This window comes from Drosophila ananassae, chromosome 3L (genome assembly GCF_017639315.1).
Source record: "Drosophila ananassae strain 14024-0371.13 chromosome 3L, ASM1763931v2, whole genome shotgun sequence".
Classification (NCBI taxonomy): Eukaryota; Metazoa; Arthropoda; class Insecta; order Diptera; family Drosophilidae; genus Drosophila; species Drosophila ananassae.
The window spans coordinates 2362350-2380369 of record NC_057929.1 but is presented as its reverse complement, the minus strand read 5'-3'; the positions used below and the strand labels follow the sequence as shown (position 1 = coordinate 2380369).

The 18020-nt window shown below is 39.3% G+C and overlaps 1 protein-coding gene across 3 annotated transcripts in view; it reads left to right on the top strand.

The window, feature by feature from the left end:
• Positions 1 to 18020, top strand: part of LOC6495164 — a 33626-nt gene that overhangs the window by 3127 nt on the left and 12479 nt on the right. The window contains exons 2-3 of one of the 3 annotated variants that reach the window (XM_032450739.2): positions 5047 to 5190; positions 5757 to 5793. The exons of 1 other annotated variant lie outside the window; for it this stretch is intronic. In XM_032450739.2, coding sequence (XP_032306630.1) covers positions 5047 to 5165 — 119 coding nt within the window. In that variant the 3' untranslated portion in view covers positions 5166 to 5190; positions 5757 to 5793. Of the gene's footprint in view, positions 1 to 5046; positions 5191 to 5756; positions 5794 to 6103; positions 6312 to 18020 lie in introns of those variants that run through there. One more of the 3 variants, XM_014907694.3, reaches the window with a different exon arrangement.

Below are 18020 nucleotides of genomic sequence, written 5' to 3'. Positions count from 1 at the left end.
AGGACTTTGCCTAATGTGAAATGCAAATAAGTCCCATCCAGTCTGTGAGTTCAGATCCTCCGTGTTCCTGTTGTTACCAGAGACAAGCAATTAAACTGTATACACACGCCCACAGGATTAAATGGAAATAAGACTTTAAAATGCCCTTTTATTAATTTTCATTGTTTATTGAGCAAATTACTAAGGAAAGCCTATCCATTTATTCAGAATCTCATATTATTTCCTTTAAAATTCACTTATCCTCTTAATAAGAGTATCAAAAGCAGGCATTAGCGGCAACTTAAGACGCCTTTGGGCGTCCTCCAAGAAAAAACATAAGGCGAATTAAGTCTAATGCTCACTTTTATCGTTTACATTTGCATAATTTTAATTAAATTTCTTGACAAGTCTCGAAGCTTTTCCAATTTGCGGCTCCACCCACGCCGTGCTCAGTTAATTATGCCTAAAATGTCGTGCTAATGTTGATCTAATTGAGAGTAAATAAGGTGTTCTACTCGCCACCGAGCAGACAATTTGATTTATTGAGTAAATGATTTCCGCCGGCCACACGTATCCTGTTTACACAACGTTCCTTTGCCCAGGAGGGAGTGGCCAGGACTCACTGTGTTGACTGACTTGTAGGTAGTGGTGATGGTCATGCTGATGATGTGCGTGGCCGTTGTCAGTCTAATTAGCGCAATTCCAGCCCCAGGGTGTGTCCAGGATATAACCTGTTTGTTAAGGAGGTGTAACAGTTGGCGGATCAAAGAATTCAATTAGTCAGCTGCGTAAAAAAGGATGTAGCTTTTAAATTCTTTGATTAAAAAAGATGCTATAGTAACAATACACTTTTCAATAACGCCAGAAAAAACACCACTTCTCCTTTATGACAATACAAAAATCAATAACTATAAAATATCTTCACACCGAGGCAACCAAAGTCGTTAAATTTTACCAGCCAAGAGCATTAAAATTCAAATTTAGCAGAACGTTCACAGTCAATTTGGTTTTCCAAGCGGTCGGAAAGTCAGCCATACCAATAACACGTATCCGCCGCGTTGGCCCAAACGCATTAATTTCAATTTGAAGCAGAGGAGAGGATTGCCGGTCGATCCGGTCGTCCTGCCCGTCCTGGTCTAAAAATACTCTCTTTTTGGCAATGGCCTTGCCCACAAATATGAATAATACTGGGCAGGGGGGATAGGATGGCTTGGGCAGTGGCATATTTACACGAAAGAAATGCATAAAATTGGACACTGGGGTCGCGTTAAAGCGACGGACAAAACGCAAAAAATGCGTGCCTGAATGATATTTAATATCCGACTTCAGTCCGACTCTAGGATGGCCACAAAATGAAGAATGTTGGCGCCAAGACCAAGTAAAATATGCATACCAGATGGGTTGGGGGAGAGGGTGCGCCTTCGCCATTAGGACCCATTTATATGTATGATGATGTGTGTGCCTGTGTGGGTGTAAGAGAGGGTCTAATGTCTGCGTGTTTGTCCTGCTAAAATGCCTTTTAAAAAAGGCGCGCAAAGCATTTCCTAAGCTCTGCAATTTGCGGCGCCTTACCAGCGGAAATGATAAATTGACATTTGTTGGGGCTTCCCGCCCGTTTTGCTGAACATCCGTATCCGGTGTGCGCAATCGAGCATTTCCCTTCCCTTTCCGCCATCATCCCCCATTCTTTCAGGTTTAATCGTTATTATTGTCGTTGTTCTGTTTTTATTCAAGTCCTTTTCACATTGACTGCTGATGCTCCTTTGGGAATTGCCATGACATCCTTGCCAGCCATGCCAGCCTGACACTGTGTTCCGCGGAAGGATTTCGCGAATTTGACTTTCGGATACTTTTTATAGTCATAAATTTTGAACCTAATCTTTTTGCTTAGTAATCTGTTTTTAGTATTTTGTGTCTCTTTTTATGCATAACCACCTGAATCGTGAATTTCTCTACCAAAGTTATTCAGAATTTGCTTAGTCTGAGTTCAGACGACTGGCCTATGAATTTATTATGTAGCAATTGATATGCCAACATTATTTATGATGCTTATCGGCAGAGCCTGACACATTTTCCTCGGCTCGGCTTTGTCTGGCATTTGTCACCGAATCTAAATGTATGCGCATATATTTTGCATTTATATCTAGTCCGATACATATTTGAGGCACATCATAGCTTTTGAATACACCAGAGGCCCCGAAAAAGAGCTGTGAATAATTGCAAATGATTATTTGATATCGCCGGGCGAAATACAATTGTGTTTTATGGCATGGAATGTAATGTTTAAATCCGAACTTATTGGAGCATAAAGGAGTTATGGCGATAAGCTATTTATGACTGGATTATGTTCATATTTGACTTCCTATTTATAGGCTTGTACTTAAACCTTTTCAGAAATAAGTCATTATTATTAGTGTTCCATGACGCTTGAATTTCTAAAAAGTGTAATTAGGTTTTCTTTCTCGTAATTAGGCCAAGGGCCCTAAAATTAGATGGATATTTCTTATTCATAAAACTTTCTATCGCCGAAAACCATTTCCGGCACGCAGACAAGAATGAAGACCTAGACGAAAATTGAAAAATATTTTTGTGTCTGCTCCACTTATGTATCCTTGCCAGCATGTGTGTGCGTGATCCTTAGACTGAGTGTTTGTGTGTGAGTGTGTTGTCGCCTAATCAAGAGCACACAACATAAAGGCTAATTGCACAAAGCCAATGCCAGACCCATTCCATTCCGACCAAATTGCCCAAAGCAGCCAAACAGGCGACTAATGAAGTGCCATCCATTGTTATTCTCGAGCACGATAATGGATAATACGTATTCTCGTACATATATATCCGGATAATGGCAAATTTAATTAAAAACTGTGTACTCGATACTTAACAACATTAGAAGCTATCGACTGGGAGGAGGTCTGGGAGGTGCCTGGGTCGTTACGTATACGTCATGTTTGAACAGTATTGGCAGCTGAGCTGTTGCTTCCGCTTCGTAAACAACAAAAAAACAAAAAAGCAACAAAATACTAAGCAAAAAAAAAAAAAGAGCGCGAAAAATAAGTCAAAGCAGTGGGCTACTTTCACGTTCCTTCGCAGCCAAGTTCCTTCCCTGACAAACAAAGCGGAAATTGATTGTATTACCCGCCAAGGCAACAACAGCATGTGGCGGGGGCACTAAAGCATAAAGTAGCAATCGGGCATACCAGTATACAATACCAGTATACCCTCGGCCCTTACCAATACCAATATAACCCCTCTTTACCCGCTATTCAATGAAAACGGTTATGTTTTGCGACGCCAGGACAATAAACTTGGCGCCGCTCTACCCTATCTACCCTATTATGTTAAATTCCCGGAAAGTCATCCTGTTTGGGTGCTCCATGTTGGCTCTGTTGAATGGCTTGTTTGAATATTCACAAGTTGATTTAAAATCCGATTCTGCATAAAGGTTGTAAGCCATTGAAAAGCCTTATTAGCTGATAAGTAGAGCTATGTTATCCTTGATTGGTAGAAGCTATTCTGAAGGAAATAGGCTTGAGATATATTTAATTCGACTATTAATTGCTATATAATATTTGTTATAAAATATCCAAAAGGAGTAACAATCGTACCTTTCTTGGTTTTCCTTTAACATTCTATCTAGTCTTCAAGTCCTTATTCTTTTCCTTGCTCCTGCATAGCACTCTTTATGCAATTAAGTTGATTATGTTTTTGTTGCTCAGCAAATTTGGCTATAATTGTGTGCCCCCTTTCCCAAAAAGAACACTGAAGGCTTTCCGACCCTTTTTTTGGCTGATTAAAAGTTTTTTGGGGAAACAAGTTGAGGCAGGCAGGCAGCCGTCTGGTGCGATGTCTAACTTTCGGTAGACTTTACTTAGTCCTGTCAGTGCTCCAAGTGTGTGTGGTGGTGTGTGTGTGTGCCGCTTGGTGGTGTGAGTGTTAGTGCCTTGTCATTGGGAGCTTGCTAGAGGCAGGCGCAAGGAAATGAAAACTGCTGGAGCCAGGCTAATTCCATAATGAATTTTCTCGTCTCTGGCCACAGGCAGAGTTCTCAATGTGTACGAGTATATAATTTATAAATACCTAATCGATATTGTTTCAAAATTTATTGGATTCATGGTTGGGGGTAATTGCCTACATAAGTCTAGTTGACAACTTGTTTTGGGGACTAGCTTGGATAAGTTTGAAAGAGGGGAGTAATTTATGAATTTATTTCAAAAAGAATAATAAAAAGACCTTTATTTACGAAGCTAGGAATATGCAAAAAACTGCATTATCTACTAAGCTCTCCACTTCACAGGTATTCCAACTTTTTATTGCATACTCTGAAGTGCACTTAGCCTCAAGGTAAACTTTAGCAACTTCAAAACTCCTCCTTTTTTTTCACAAAGGCCAGGCACTCCAGCACACAGACATAAATACAAAGTAGCTAACTTAAGTTCAAGGGTTCACATTTCATTTGCCGTTTGGGAAGTTGCCGCTTTCATTGTTCCAGACATAAAATAAAAAGAAAGTTTCCCGCTGTTTCCCAGTGACTCGCACTTTATTGCTATTTATATGATTAAAAAGTTGTGTGTGCCGGAAATTAGCTGAAAATTTATGATATTGCCAGGCGTTGATAGTGGGGGTGAGATGGGAAAAGTTCGGGGAACACTGTGACAAAAGGCACTTAAAATGCGAGAGGATGTCGAGGAGGTCCTTGCCGGGGCGAAGAGTGCGTGTTTCGGCGAAATAGACTTGTATAAAACAAATATCGCGTATACGCAACGTTTTCATTTCCCTACATTATGATTGCGTGTGTCTTGTCAATGTGAATGTGCAACTGTTCTCGACTTTCACTTTGCTTCAATACACATTTAATTTACCCACTTCATTATCCTACTCAAGATATCACACTATTTTTCTGATTGCATCATTTTACATAATTATACCAATAAGTAAAAAAAACAAATATAAATTTCAATAATATTGATGGTATTTCTTTTGTATTTATCTCTGTACTCACACAACTTGATAAATGATTCGAAACAAAAAACTATATAATATTTGTAAAACGAAAATCTGATGAAGAACCGGAAGTGGAGATTCACATACCACATCACCATCATCATCATGGCAGCAAAAAAATCCGTCGAAATCCGTTGAAAAATTTGGATCTCGACTTTAAATTCGATGTCAATTCGTTTTAGCCAACAACCAATTCGTCAAAACCTGGTGTGTGATTAGCCTATCGGAAAGATAATAAGCCGTTTCTGTTGCGTGTTTCTGTTTCGGCCAACAGAAACAACAGAAACCGGAAATTCTATTGCAAATATTTGCCCTAGCTGATGTTATTTCTATCTGTGTGTTGCTGTTGTTGTTAAATGTTTAAATGTTGGTGTTTCTCATTTACAAAACTAATCTAAATCTAAAGTTGAAGTAGTTAGGATATAGGATGTTGCTTTTCCTCCAATACGATTGCACGTTTTTACACTGTCTTTTACGTAATAGATCTTTCTAACCCGACTAACATTGTATTTTTGAAAACTTTTAATTGGCATGTTTTCTGTCTTTCACTCTAAAAACTAAATACTCCTTAAAAATATATCTTCTTCAGAGTTTGAATTTCTAATTTCTAGCTGGCAACACTAACAACTTAACCGAAAAGCTTTCCATTAAGCTTTTGATCTAAAAATATCCCTATATTAGAAAAGTTTACTGTTATTTGTGTTTGTTACATGTGCTATTTTTTAGAATTTTTCTCTTATTTTTACTGATTAAGTTTTTATTTTTATTTGCAGGTAAATATTGGCACTTAGATTATGAAAACCAGCTACCTAAATGTACAAATCCCAGGTATTTAAAGTAGTATATTATTTTAGTAAAAATAAACGGGGAAATTGTGGTAGGAAAAGCTTGATAAAAGCTCACAGGAACCTGTGTCAAATACAAAGCTCGAATGGCAAAGGCTTTCGAAACTTCACTCAAACCGTCCCCATTAATGTCCCACTCAGTCCACCCACCCGGACCTACTTTTTGGCTCGTTTCATTCAACACCCAGTTAACAGTGGCCCAAAGACAACAACATCGGTTAGCTCGGTTGGTTCGGGCCACCCGAACGGTTAACAGGGCCAAAAGAAGCACGTTTTTAACCAACCCCACAGGCCAAACGAGGCCAGTTTCACAAATCAAGCGGAGCGTTCGGTTCGATAGGTTGCCATCAAGGAACATCAGCCGGAAGTCCTTTCAAATCCCAACAAAAAGGGAAAGTGCGCGCGAATTTAAATATTCATAGAAGAGAAGAAAGCCAAGTTGCTAGTGTTTTTTGCTAAGCCTTTTCAGAAAGAAGAGCTAAGGTAAATGATTTTAAAATATATTATTTTTAGCTTCTTAGATTATTATTTAATTTAAAATATTTTATACAGCAATCTGTTACTATCCGATAGTATAATAAATATTTCTTTCCTATCAAGTTGGAGAACATCTCAGTTCCTCATTCCGTGTGACGCACACAGGACCCTCCGTGCCCATGAATAAATAAAAGTTTTGTGTGTTCCGCCTTTACGCTCCCTTATTCTTGGTCGAGGCCAGGCCTCTTCCTTCCCGGCCAGGGTCCCCTATTTTTAACATAAAAATAACATAAAATCTGCCTGGGCTTTGCAATTTTTTCCCCCTTACGCTCCAACGCTGTGTGTGTGTAGTTTGTTTTCGAGTGTCCTGTTTGGAGGAGCTGGTCGGGAGCAGGGTGCGGCTGAGTAACGACTTAGTTTGATATTGATTTGGTATTTTTATCTTTATCACTGCTATTTGCATCTAATCAGCTTAAAATTGACGCCCAAAGTTGGCATATTTGATTTTATTATTATTATATACATTGGCATACGATCGTAATTATGGCTTCCTCAATGTCCTCAATGAAAGATTTATTCAAATATATGTCTATAACTTTTTTTGTGTATTTTTCTGTGGCCTCATTTGATCCTATATTTCTTTTTTTGACAACTTCTGGTGATTAAGTGTCTTGATGTTGTGGAGTGATTATGTGTTTTTTTCCTTCAACATTTCAGTCCATTTTTTGGACCGCTTTTAGCCAAGCGCCCAATTTAATTAAGTGGCCTTAAAAAAGGCGCCAAAGGGGAGCAGGATAAGTAGGGAAGGGCAATGGGATTAAAAAAGGATGAGGATGTTCTAATTTGTTCCTTTTTTTGGAAGTTGAAAAATTATTCTTTTAAAAGAATCTACTAATGTTTAGAAGCTATAAAGTATTTCATATATTTCTTTCATTGTTATATACCCAAAAATGGTTATAATTTTTAATAAAATATCCCTATCAAAAAACTTGTCACAAAAAAATTCCAAAATTGTCTCTGCTTTCAAACTAAGTCAAAGTTATTCGAAGTACTTGCCCCAAACCATAATATTTGGGCTCATCTGCTCCTGGGCATCAGCTGTCCAAACTTTGGAGGAATTTCATTAATGCCTTAAGCCCCGCAGTATCGCACCAAACAAAAAAAATGTATATAAGAATTTGTTTCAAAGCGCGACAAAGCAAAAATTAAATATTCAATTTTACTCCCATGAAAGCCAGGACGACACAAAATTGTTCTGTGTTAAAGTTCGTCACACCCGGAGGCTCTTCCTGAACCGTATAGTACGTTGTACGTACCACACTATACGTGTACATATGTATATCCCAGTAGAGTGCAAACAAACATGCCACATGCAACACGAGCCACGGAGGCGAAACAAAACAAAACAAAGCGGAACGGAACTGAAAACTCTGCGGATGACACATGACCTACAACGTTTTGTTATTTCGGCGCTGTTTTTTCGCTCTTCGTTTCACTTTTTATTATTCGGTGAAATATTTTTATGACTTGCTTTACGTGAGCTTCAGTTTCAGGACCCGTCAAGGAGGGTATGAGGTGTAGGTATAAGGCTAATGCCGTGCCGCCTCTTCGGCCAATCAATCATTGGCAAGTCCCGCTTAGCGCATAATTTGAAAAAATAAATAAACGGGAGGAGTTATGCAAATGCAGACACGACAATCTTTCTTTCCGAATCGCATACGCTAAGGGCCAAAATGAAATTAAGCACCTTGTGATGGATGGATGGCTGTACGAAAGAAACGGAAGTAACTTGTTAAGATGTGTAGTGGGGAAATGTTAACAAAAATATGGTTGAATAGAAGCATTTCTTTGGAATATTGCAATATTGATTTTCCCTTTTTTCTGGTTAATTGATAGAAGTCCTGTTTTTTGTCCTCTTATCAATATTAATGACTTTTTGCAAGCTTCATTGCAACCCTTATGAGCTGCCATCATTAGAGCATATCATCATTTTCTTACGAGACTAAAGTACTTTTTTTTGGGCTCATCGTAACGTTTTATCTTACCACATGACTGCTCAATATTCCTCCAATGACAATACAAAAAAATCAACAACAAAAAATAACATTCCCATCAAAATCCCTTGTCAAAAATGTTGATAGCCCTGGAGCCTTACACAACTTTAATTTGTTATAATCCGCAGTCCTTGAGGCAACATACAAAGCCATCCAGAATCTGAAGCATTTTAAACCCATACATATACACAGTCAGGACATTCAGTCATGCTCCCTCACCCAGACACACTCACAAACACACACACACAGACACTAGCAGAGTTATCAATTTCACAAAAGAAATCATTCAGGCGCATAACAACAAAACAGAGAAGAGAATGGAGGACATACATGTCCTGGCAGAATTTCATATTGTACCATATATTCCGCCTAGTCCCCTGTTTATACAAATGTCAACCGAGGTAGCAGCCCTTCAGATTGCCAGCTCACCGCCCATTTTACCATATGCACTGGGAAAAAGATATGTATTTTTGAAAGAGAAAGACAGTTTTTTAAGATTAATTATAGAGTTATCAGGTGGTTAAGCTTAGCTTACTTGAAGGGCAATTAAGTTACAGTTTATTTCTTAGTAAAAACAACAATTAGTTTAGATTATAGCACATTTTTTCTCTCTGTGCCAACACTCCCAGTCACTCACGTAAATACATTTATTCCTAACAAATTGGAAACGTGTTTGTCTCGTGTGTTGACACTGACTTTGACTTTTGTGCTGTGCACTCTGTTTGCTATAATTCAATTTCAGATATCCTTTGACAACAGCAAAGGGCATTTTGCGGCACACCTCGTGTCATTTCATGTCGGTTAGATCCTGTGGCCACAGTTATTTTCAAATCGATAATCAGCAAACACATACACTTTTCATCCAACATGTCAAACTGGTTCTAATGTTCCTGGCCGTGTCACATAATTAAAATCATTGACAAACAGTTACTCTTCTGGCACTCACTTGCGGCCAGAAAGCGTTGTGTTTGCTCGTCAATCAGCGCGTATAATTGGGCGGCGGTGGCGTTGCTCATACGCAGTATGTTCCCACAAAGTTTTCGGGGCATTCCACTAGAAGTGGTAGCTTATGTTGACTTTGCATCTTTGATGGTTAGCTGAGCCTGTGCCCGGGAGCTTTTCATCGCATAAATTTGACTTTCGTTTAAGTTTAAGCCAAGTTTCCAAGGATGATAAAGTGTATATATAATGAAAGGAAAAAAAAACCAGAGATTCTATGGAAAAAATTAACAAAATTCTAGCTTTTTCACTTGGTTAGATCTGTCAACCTGCCCACATGCCATCACTTTTAAAGTTCATATCTATTTTGGTCCGGTATTTTCCCCATTTCCCGAGAAGTCTGGAGGGGATGGTCTACCCCATCAGTTGGCCCTGGCTGGCCAAATTGTCGGTCTATTAATAAACACACGAATGCCTCCTGCTGGCTTCGATTTGGGGCCACTTGCTGTCTGGATGGTCTGCAATTTAGTGGCCCACTCTCAACGGCACGCATAGTCGTGTGCTGTCTTGGCCATTTGTCTAACGCTGCGACACCACCGTATTCAATTAAATATTGAAAGACGTGGCTAATAAATTACCCAACGGAAACGCAAGCCCAAACACAAATGTCGAATGCCAATGTCCAGCCACAGAGGGCTAGAGAGAGAGGGTCCTGATCCGAACAAGGTGAATTATTCAGGGCATGCTCATAAATATAACCCACATTAGGGGCAAATCGTTATAGATCTACAAATTGCCTAAATATTTAATAGCAATGGGCCTGGTTGCGGCACGAGAACTTTCAAGCAACGCAGGACGAAGGATCGAGTGGCTGAAAAGATTTATACGCCCCGTTGACAAGGAGGCACGCACGTGGCTCTGTTCCCCCACCAACCCAAAGGGGTTTTGGGGCCCACAAAAAGGAAATCACTTCTTTTTTGTTTGGCCACATCATAATTCATTTGTTTCGGGCCCGAACAATGAGGGCCGAAAATGTAATTTCCTAAATCAGACCCGGTGCCCATTGTCTGGCAAATTCAAATCGTGTGGCTCTCCACCTCCAACTTGTGCTCAGTCCTGATTCTGATTCGCAGTCAATAAAATCAAATTTATTTCAGTTAGGGATTTTCGGTCATTAAATGGAATTTGTATTCCGTGAGTTTTCCTGTTTTGAGCCCGGTTGCGCTCCATTAAGTCACTCCACGCAGGAAATTGAAAGCAGTGAGTCGTGCTTGGGGGATAGAATGTATCTTTCAGCTCACACAGGAGCTCCTAAAATGTGGTAGCTGACAGGCAAACATCCGTGCTTAACTCATCTTGAGGTAAGCCAGCCTCATCAATTATTCCAAGGATTTTTCAAGGCCATCTTTAAACCATGTTTGTTGCATTTTTCTGGCCAACGGCAGGTCGGGTAAATCTTTGTCTTGACCAGATACTTTGCACCCATCCTTCGAAGTCCTTCTTCCGCCCACGTGCACTTTCATATTTCTGCCAAGACATCCTGTCAATACTTTTGACTTTCTTTCTATAATATCATGGCTGCAGACAGAAAGAAAAACAACAACCAGCAAACAACCAACGGCCAACGGCAAAGCCAACTATAATGTATTGGCAAAGTTCAAAGTATGCAAAGTCAGTGGCGAGGAGCAAAGTTACTTTATACTACATATAACCACTCTTAGCTGCTGCCAGAGTAACGAACTGACAGCAACCTTGTTATGTGGCAGCCAGGAGCCAAGAAGACATCACCACCCACCCACATACTTTCTCTCCCAGCTCCAAATGAAACTGAGATCAGATGACTCCGCATAAGCTGTCCTCGGGACATTGCAATGGGTGCTATTTGATACAGTTAGTTTGGTCCTTTACCAAGAACAGTCCGTCAGCTCACAAGTTACTCAATACAAGGACTGCCCTGTCCGATAGTCCTCCTCCTCGGCGGAAAACCAGTCGAGCTTGTATTTCCTTCCTCTTCTGCGCTGCAGCGCAGAATTTCCGTTTCAATGCACTCTGATTGAAAGTCTTACGTGCTTTTTGGTTATTTGTGTTGGTATTTTGTATTGGTGAGTGTTTGTGAGCTGCCTGAAGGACCTCCGTGCCCCACAGCCACTCGACTGTGTCGCATTTTCTGCAATTTTAATGTGCAAAGACGACGATGCAAGCGCTGATAATGTCGGAACGCCCTCATTTTCGATAAGGCGGCAAACTCAAATAAATTTCTCAGACGAAAAGGAAAGTGGATTATGGCAAAGTGACGACTTAGCAACTACCCTACAATTGTAAGATATATAACTGGGATAAATTGTAAACTTATTGCAGGAATTTTTTAATATATTTATAAATATAAGATACAACATTCTGACATCATATTCTGAAGTGATATCATGACTTGCCCTAATGGCCATCGATTTGAGACACTTCAGGTCTCGTTACCAATCGAAGGGTGTTGCAGTCCCCATTCAATTGTCGAGTGCCCTAAGTGTGTCATTCGAGGCGAACTCGCCTCGTGTGTCCCGTGGGGCACAAAGCCTTTGTTGTGGCCCGATGCACTGCTGACAATGCAACTGTCCACGACCGAACCCTTCAAGCCATCAAGACAATGCTAGACGAAACGCCTTCCACCGCCTTTGGTCTTTGTTAATCGGTTTGGCTCTGAGCACTCAAGCTTTTCGGCCCGCTTTTTGGCCCACTTTCAGCTTGGCCATCATCGGGTACGAGTATCTAATTAAACCAAGCGCTCTACTTAGACGATATCAAATGAATCTTGCTTTTAAGAAGGAGACTTCAAGGCTGGAATGGATTTTCGTGAAATTGCTTTCACTTTAATTGGATTGGGGCATGGGATTCGGGTCGTATTTATCCAGGACCAAGGGGCCAAAAGGACCAAAAGTACCACAGCCCACGAACAACGGACTATGGAGCATGACCCGAGGACCATGGTCCTCTCGCAAATACGAGAAATTACCACCTACAGTTGGATTCCTTCTGTCATTTATTTGCTTTACGGCATGTTTGTGCTCATAACTGTAAATCCGTTTTTATTATCCTGCTGTTTTTTTTTTTAACGTCGAGTAGCGAATGGTTGGGAGTCCCTTTTTCAACCAAACATATATTTTTTGGTGGTTTTTGTTATTTTTCCCCTCTACTTGGAAATTGTTGAGGCTACAAATTTGCAGTTGAACTACAAAGAGCGGTAAGAATCTCTTTTCCGGCTCCACATCATCGCAATTTTTGGTATTTCGCCTTTGCTGCTCCACTTTCAGGCCATATTTGACTTTTGCAACACAAACTATTAGGGGGCAACTCCGCAAATATTCAACATTCCTCGCAAACATAAAATGTGTGCTCTGGCCAAAGGAAGGAAATCATAAAGAAGAGTTGTGCAAAGGACCCCATGATTTATGGCACTGATTGGAGCTTGGGAAGTTCCCTTTAAAGTTCGAGGCTTGCCTAGCTTTAATTTAAATAAGATTTATGATTCCGAGTGCCTCATATAATTTCATGCCCAATGATTCGAAATCAAATTCCTCATCAAAATTAATTGAGATGCAAGGATATGAACCGTTTGGTAATCCCTTAGATGCTGGCATCTATTTGTTTTTGGCTGTTGGCATTTATAATTAAACCACTGCCGGAGGCTGCATTTTCTCATTAGACGGCATCCTCGAACCTGGGGGAGACTCAAAAAACGATGTCGAATAAACAGACGGTATTCGGTTTCAGGTTCTGAGGTTACCCGGCACAAAATCAAGTCACCTGTTTACCAGTCTGTACCTGTGCTCCTTGTGGAACCAGAGTTGTCCGCCATCGCTCTGTTGCCAGGGGGCTTTAATTGATTTTAATATTTAATTGCGAAAACATTGAAATGCAAATTTGCCCAGAGAGTTTCGAGCATAAAATCAATTTGCCAAACTGCATTAGGGGGGACTGGGAAAATTCCGAGTGGCATCCTCAAATGCACTTTAATAAATATAGAATAAGAGCGTGTCTATGAAAACATGTGCATATTTTTGTCAAGTGTCTAGCAATTATTGGCAAAAGGACATCATTCGCAATCTTGATGCAATCTTGATCAAAATAAATAAACATATTTTGATGGCGAAAAAGATTTTGCCAATTATATTTCTAACGAATTGTACCCAATTGTTTTTCAATTGCCACTCTCAAATGCTTCCTCTCGTCCTCGTAAACAACTTTGTTGTCAGTTGGCAAACATTTTTGAGTGACGAACCATTTGGTAAGCTTCTTTTCGGCTCAGCTGCTTTTTCTTTGCTCTCAGCGCTCTGGGTTCTGTTGAATTTCCTCCGCAGCACTCACAAACACATAAATAGAAATTCCAACAGGCTTAGAGTTTCCGCTGAACAGCTGAACAATTTTGAAGGATATTTTTTGGGGCACATATTTGCTTGACGCTTGAAAATCGCCCTCACTGGGGCTATATATTCGGTTTTCTGCACATATATTGGTGAATTTCCATGGGGAATTTTGGGGATCGATTCTCCATCATTCTGCATCAAAATCTGAGAACAAAATATTTTTAAGATTTTCATCAAAATTTTCTGGCGGTCCCCTTAAAAAATTATGAAACATGCCTGGAAAGACAATATGGCCCACAGCGATGGCTGTATCTTGGCCAATTTAAATCCGATTCTTGAGCGGAATACCTTAAACGATTTGTGGATCGATTCTCCACCATTCTGCATCAAAATCTGAGAACAAAATATTTTTTAGATTTTCATCGAAATTTTCTGGGGGGTCCCCTTCAAAAATTATGAAACAAGCCTGGAAGGACAATATGGCCTCCAGCGATGGCTGTATCTTGGCCATTTTTAATCCGATTCTTGAGCGGAATACCTTAAACGATTTTTAGATCGATTCTCCGCCATTCTGCATCAAAATCTAAGAACAAAATATTTTTTAGATTTTCATCGAAATTTTCTGGGGGGTCCCCTTCAAAAATTATGATACAGGCCTGGAAGGATAATATGGCCCCCAGAGATGGCTGCATCTTGAACCTTTTTAATCCGATTCTTAAGCGGAATACCTTAAACGATTTGTAGATCGATTCTCCGTCATTCTGCATCAAAATCTAAGAACAAAATATTTTTTAGATTTTCATCGAAATTTTCTGATGGATCCTCTTCAAAAATTATGAAACATGCCTTGATGGACAATATAGCCCCCAGGGATGGCTGTATCTTGGCCAATTTCAATCCGATTCTTGAACGGAATACCTTAAACGATTTGTAGATCGATTCTCCATCATTCTGCATCAAAATCTGAGAACGAAATATTTTTTAGATTTTTAGCTAATCTTTCTGGGAAAATTCCTATTAAAAATTTCAGTGTTTCTTGGTTTATGTTTATTTTTTTTTAAATTTCTGTTGTTTATTTTCTGTGTGTATCCTCCATAACTTCTCTATTCTTTGCAAATGACATAAAAAGCTGTGTGAAAAATTAGTTTTCCCAGCCAGGACTCTTTTGTTTTTAGTCTATCTTGTATTCAGTAATTTACTTCTGGATCCGCATCGTTATGTCCTGACGCTTTATGTTCGCCCAGTGAATTGTTGGTGGTTGGCTGGGCTTTTGTTGGTTTGGTATCTTTGGCTATTGATGAGCTTGTTGTTCTTTCATTTCTGCTGTGTCGGCTCTGGACCCTGTTACAACACACCACAAAATGACACTCGAGACCAGGCGTCTCCTTGCCACTTAGTGTTTACATTTGCATGTTTGCATTGGACTACACACGCAAGGATGTGAAAGGGACCCGTGGCGAACTCCTTTACTTTTGTTATGACTCTTTTGAGGGCCAACTATGAGTTAATTCAATTCTGTATTCCGTTCTCTTCGATTAATTGAGTGGTTGGTCAAGCTCTTTGTCCACTTTTTTTTGTTGTCCATATTTTTCGGACCAAAGGAAAGAGAAATGGTTAGAAGATTGGCTTAAGTCTCCGTCGGGCATCGTCGCACATGACAAGCTACTTAATTTGAGTTAGCCTTCTTCTGGTCGTTTATTTTGTGACACTGACAGTGGAATTAGTTTAATTGAGATTGCAAGACAGTTGGAATCATGTGAAATGGGGTTAAGACCCTTGACATGGCCTAATATTTATTATGAGTTTATGTTGTATGAGACCCAGTAAGGTAATAGACATTTATGGACCATAAGAAACTTAACTTGATTTTAATAATCTTGCTGTCATTCATCAGCTGCCAGATGAATTGCAAATTCCACTTTTAACTGGCAGTTTTGTTAATTTTAACTGGCATACCCATAAACATACAAACCATTACATAATCGCAACAATAACCATTTCACTTAGGAAAGGAACAAACAAAAGGTGACAGCCATAAACAAAAGCGACACAGCAACAAAAGTGAAATGGAAAACCTGGTATGGGCAAAGGCAAAAGTTTAAGTATAAATTACCACAATAAATATAACAGAGAAACAAAAACAATAATAATAATGTGCAGGAAACACTTTTAACAACGGCAACTACAATAACAACATAACAATACAAACAAAACAAAACAAACAATGGCAGTCAATAGCTCACGCATCAGCGGCAAACAAAAAACATAAAAATAAAAGAAGAAAATGCCAACGGAAAATGCCCCAGCAGAGGAAAATATAATGAAACTGAAAATGGCAACGTGGCCGGAAAAGTAAAAGATTTCCTCGTAAGCATGACGCTTCGTTAAGTTTTTTTAATGGCCTGCTTTTTACGAACGCATTTATTAAAGGTGAAAATTAATTTTTGGCATGTCAGTTTGCAATTAATTGTTCTTTAGTTACAAGAAGCTACAATTACAGGCGAAAATTGATGAGTTTTCTTTAAAACTGTTTTAGATTAGTTGGTATACCAAAGTATTAAAGTTTTTGAGTCAAAAAAAAGGATATAGGGGCCTCTTTTTCAAGAGTTTCCTTCTCATTCGCTTTAATTTCAATTTTCAGTTCCTTAAAAAGTATACTTAGTTACTTGGCACAGTGACATTCTATTTTATAAACAACAACCAAGTGCTGAGTCATTTTTAATTTAAAAATGGAAACTTTGCAAATAACTATCTCCCCAAAAAAAGCCTTTTCTATTTATATCTACACCATACCGTTTTCAATTATCCCCCCAAATACTTGTAACCCTTTCTGTTTTATCAAGAGACTCATAAGCCCGGCTTAAATGGGGTCCCTTCGTGTTCCCGTAGCTCCTATACAGGATTAATAACCAAACTCAATGACCCCGAAGTGGTCGAGCATCAGAAGCCTTGGAAATTATTGGACCTTTGACCAGGAGAGCCGGACAGCAAATTGCCATTTGGCATGCTAGCAAAAGCAGTTACCGTTAGCTCGACATGAACTGTGGCCTTTTCCCGGCCGAAAGGACGAAAAGGACCACAAGGACCTGCAGCCGATCCCTATGCACTTGCACTTGCTTTTTATGGACGTGGTAGCTTGTTGCTACCTGCTGCTTTCCGCGTCATCAGCGTAATAAGTTTCAATTTCAATTGTCCTGCACAATGGAGGCCAATTCAGAGGACCCAGTACGCCAAACGGTGGTCCAGGATGCAGAAAGATAGAAATTGGAGGAAAACTGTTTTTCCCATGAAAGTAGATTTTTTATTAATAATTGTAAAGAGTTGTTGAAGGTCCCCGGCAGGATACTGGCCCTGCCTTTGGCAGCACACTTCTGTGGGAACTCTTTCTTTCGAAATGGAATGAATTTTTCCATAGTTTTTTGATGGGAAACTTTTTGGCTGTTTTAATTTTGTTGCCCCGAAAAGTTGCAACGAATTTTGAGTAGAATTTTAATAATAAATATTACATACGCTGGATAACTTTTGGTGTGTGTATACTACGTGCCGGGTTTATAAACAGAGACCGGAAAATGCTAATGGAAGAGTAAGCAAAAAGCGAAAATAAAATACAAACACAGCTGAACACTTCCGGCACAGTATGCAGTAGAAGCTCTCAACTTTAAACAACCATTTCCATATGGAAGAATTAAATTACAGGGACAATAAATAGCAAACAAGATTGATCAAAGTGCAAAGTTTATTCAACAAATAGTTAACAAAGTCTCTTTTGGCTCACGTAAGCAAATTGTCAACATAATGGCATTATTTATTTTTTATTCTCTAAAGAAGAACGTGACCAACAGCTGCCTCATCGACGAGTTCCCAATTGGTCCTCTTTCGTCTTCATAATTTTCCACAAAGTCCCGTCTTGCATATAAAATAGTTTGCCAGAAAGCCTACAGGGCGTATGCGTAACTTTAAAAAAGTTTTTCCAGATGGATTTACAATCGCATTTAAATTAATTGCTAGACCAAAATGAATTTCACTATCTGTCCGTTGCAGAATATGAAAATCAATTATGTGTGTCCTTCAATGGATACAATTTTTTCATAGATAAGCTTATGAGCTTGCAAAGAATATAAATTCAATTTGAAATATTCATTGCCCGCCCAAACTCGAAAGAAAGGATGACTTATAATAGAATTTAAATTAAATTGGTTTTTATCCAAATGCCCGCACACATGAATAACGTTTTTCCCTTTCATTTCCCTCAATTATACCAGGCCCCCCTTTTTTTATTCGCTGTGCACTGCCAGCATGTCCATTATAGAAAAATGTGGTTTGCCTGAGTTTAATTATGCAAAGCCTGTTCATTATGGGTGATCTGA